A 2,052-nucleotide genomic window follows, 5' to 3' on the forward strand; every position below is an offset into this window, starting at 1 on the left:
CACATTTGTGCGTCGAGTGTGCCGATTCTCGATCCACACTACTCAGCGTGTGAAAGTCAACAAACAAGATGTACCCGATGGCCGGAAAGTTAGCTGCAAACTTTGAAACTCTGGGTCCAACGGCAAGCCTCCAAAGCGGCTCATCGCCCAGCAGTTTCCTAGAGCGAAGCATACACAGTTGACTACCACATGCACTGAGCAAGTCAGAATCCTTTTCTTGAAAAGGCCAGGGACAAGACGTACGTACTCCCGGCACGACAGTCTAACGGGTAGTACACACTACACACTAGGTGGGGATTATATATGTAGGAAGGACGACATTTCGAATTCCATGTACTGTGTCAAATCATGTGTTCATACTGCTGCTTCCCACCTAACGCCTTGAGTTTTTGAGTTGCAGCCAAGTTTGTAACATTGACATGCATATATTTTGACTGTAGATTTCGGGTCTCCTAGGGCAAGACCTTGTACTGCAGATTTCATACTTGTAATATACTGATAATACTACGTCATATAGCATCAGTTTTCAGCCACAGGTTAATTATAGTAGACCATGCAACAGGCCGGAAGGAAGGAGGAAGAAAAGAAACAGTACATCTCATGATGAAATATCAACGGAAAGGGACTGGAAATCTCTACGAGCTCTTTTCTGATCCTCTCAGATTCTGCCAGCAACTACGTACGCTACGGTCGTGCCTCTTGCGTCTATAACACATGCCCGTATCCCTTCTCGTACAGCTTTTGATGCCGATAGTAGCCAGAATCGAGGACTAGGCAATGATGCGTGTGTGACATCCATGGTCAGGTAGACTGACTGACAGGTGATACAAGCAGCTACATGCATGCGTGCGTCCGTGCGACGTTGATCTAGACCAGATACCGATCGAAGCTGCAGAGCCTGAGCTCCAGCGGCGGATCCCGTCCGGTGGCCACGTCGAAGAAGGAGATCTCCCTGCACTGCTGCTCGCCGCCCCTCACGTATCGGCTGAACCTGTCCGCCTCCAGCTCCAGGTCGTAGCAGGCTGCTTTGAGCGGGAACAGCTCCAGCGTCTCCACCTCCCTGGTCGGCCGCTCCCACGTCGTCGCCTCCTCCTGCTCCGCCACCTCCCTCACATAGCCTGCATGCACGCACGAAATGGATCAGCACCGGCCCGATGATCGAAGGACACTGTTCCATTAGGAACAAACCAAGCTCTACGTAAGAACAACGACGTGGGTGCTAACTTACATGTCATGATCCGGGGGTGGTGGTTGTAGCCTCTGGCCTCACGCTTGCTCTCGGGTGGCTGGAGCACGAGGTCGGCGGGCTCGGCGTCGCGGCCAGCAGCACGGCCGGTCTCTTCCTCGTTGCTGCTGCTGTCGGGGGAGCAGGAGGCGACGCGGCGGCGCTTCTTGTGGTGGTGGCGCTCGCGGGCCTTGTGGTTCTGGAACCAGTAGAAGACGTTCTTGCTCTCCACCTTGCCGAAGGCGCTGAGGTGGGTGGAGATCCGCTGGATCTGCTCCGTGCTCGGCGTCCGCAGCCCCGCCCGGAACAGCTCCGTCAGCACCTTCACCTGCTCCGCCGTCGGGTTCCACCGCCCGCACTTCACTCCCACCCGCCCGCTCAGCGCCTCCATTGCCACTACCTCTAGCTAGCTATCTGTAAGATTGAGCTAGGCACTTCCGTCGATCACCACGGTGTATGCCCGATCGATCGAGCAGCTGGATGATCTATCTCTAACTTCAAAATGCTCTACTATCTCACCCCCACTTTGTTGTGCTAGCTAGCTAGTCTCTCGTACTACCGATCTTGTTTCTTCCGGGATCTTCTTCTGGTCAGAAGCGATGCTGAAATCAATAGATGCGCAGAGGGGGCACTTATATAATTGGGCAGGGCCGGGCAGGGCCGAGGCGGTGGTCGTGGCAGTGGCAGTAGCGGATCCGAAGGTCTCACTCACTCTCTCTCTCAGTGCGCGGTTTCTTTCCTTTTGTTTTCCTCGAGCAAGGGGATGGAGGGAGACATGCGCAAAAGCTGCCACTGCTTGCAAAACCCTACTGCTGATAGCATAGCTC

General features: G+C 54.4%; 1 protein-coding gene across 1 annotated transcript; it reads right to left on the bottom strand.

Annotated features, from left to right (window-relative positions):
* Nucleotides 1-531: 531 nt before the first annotated feature.
* On the bottom strand, nt 532-1,811 carry LOC125548857 (WUSCHEL-related homeobox 9-like). Its single transcript, XM_048712385.1, has 2 exons — nt 1,229-1,811; nt 532-1,118 (listed from the first exon to the last, which is right to left on the bottom strand). Exons 1-2 carry the CDS (start codon nt 1,614-1,616, stop codon nt 868-870), a joined length of 639 nt encoding a protein of 212 aa, XP_048568342.1. The 5' UTR covers nt 1,617-1,811; the 3' UTR covers nt 532-867.
* Nucleotides 1,812-2,052: the final 241 nt, after the last annotated feature.

This window comes from Triticum urartu, chromosome 3, assembly GCF_003073215.2.
Source record: "Triticum urartu cultivar G1812 chromosome 3, Tu2.1, whole genome shotgun sequence".
Lineage (NCBI taxonomy): Eukaryota > Viridiplantae > Streptophyta > Magnoliopsida > Poales > Poaceae > Triticum > Triticum urartu.

Bases quoted from the DNA above. Each gene is read 5' to 3' on its own strand.
- LOC125548857 (XM_048712385.1), bottom strand. From the start codon at position 1,616: ATGGAGGCGCTGAGCGGGCGGGTGGGAGTGAAGTGCGGGCGGTGGAAC. The intron at 1,119-1,228 runs GTAAGTTAGCAC...GCGTGCATGCAG, and splicing joins CCACCCCCGGATCATGACAT to GCTATGTGAGGGAGGTGGCG.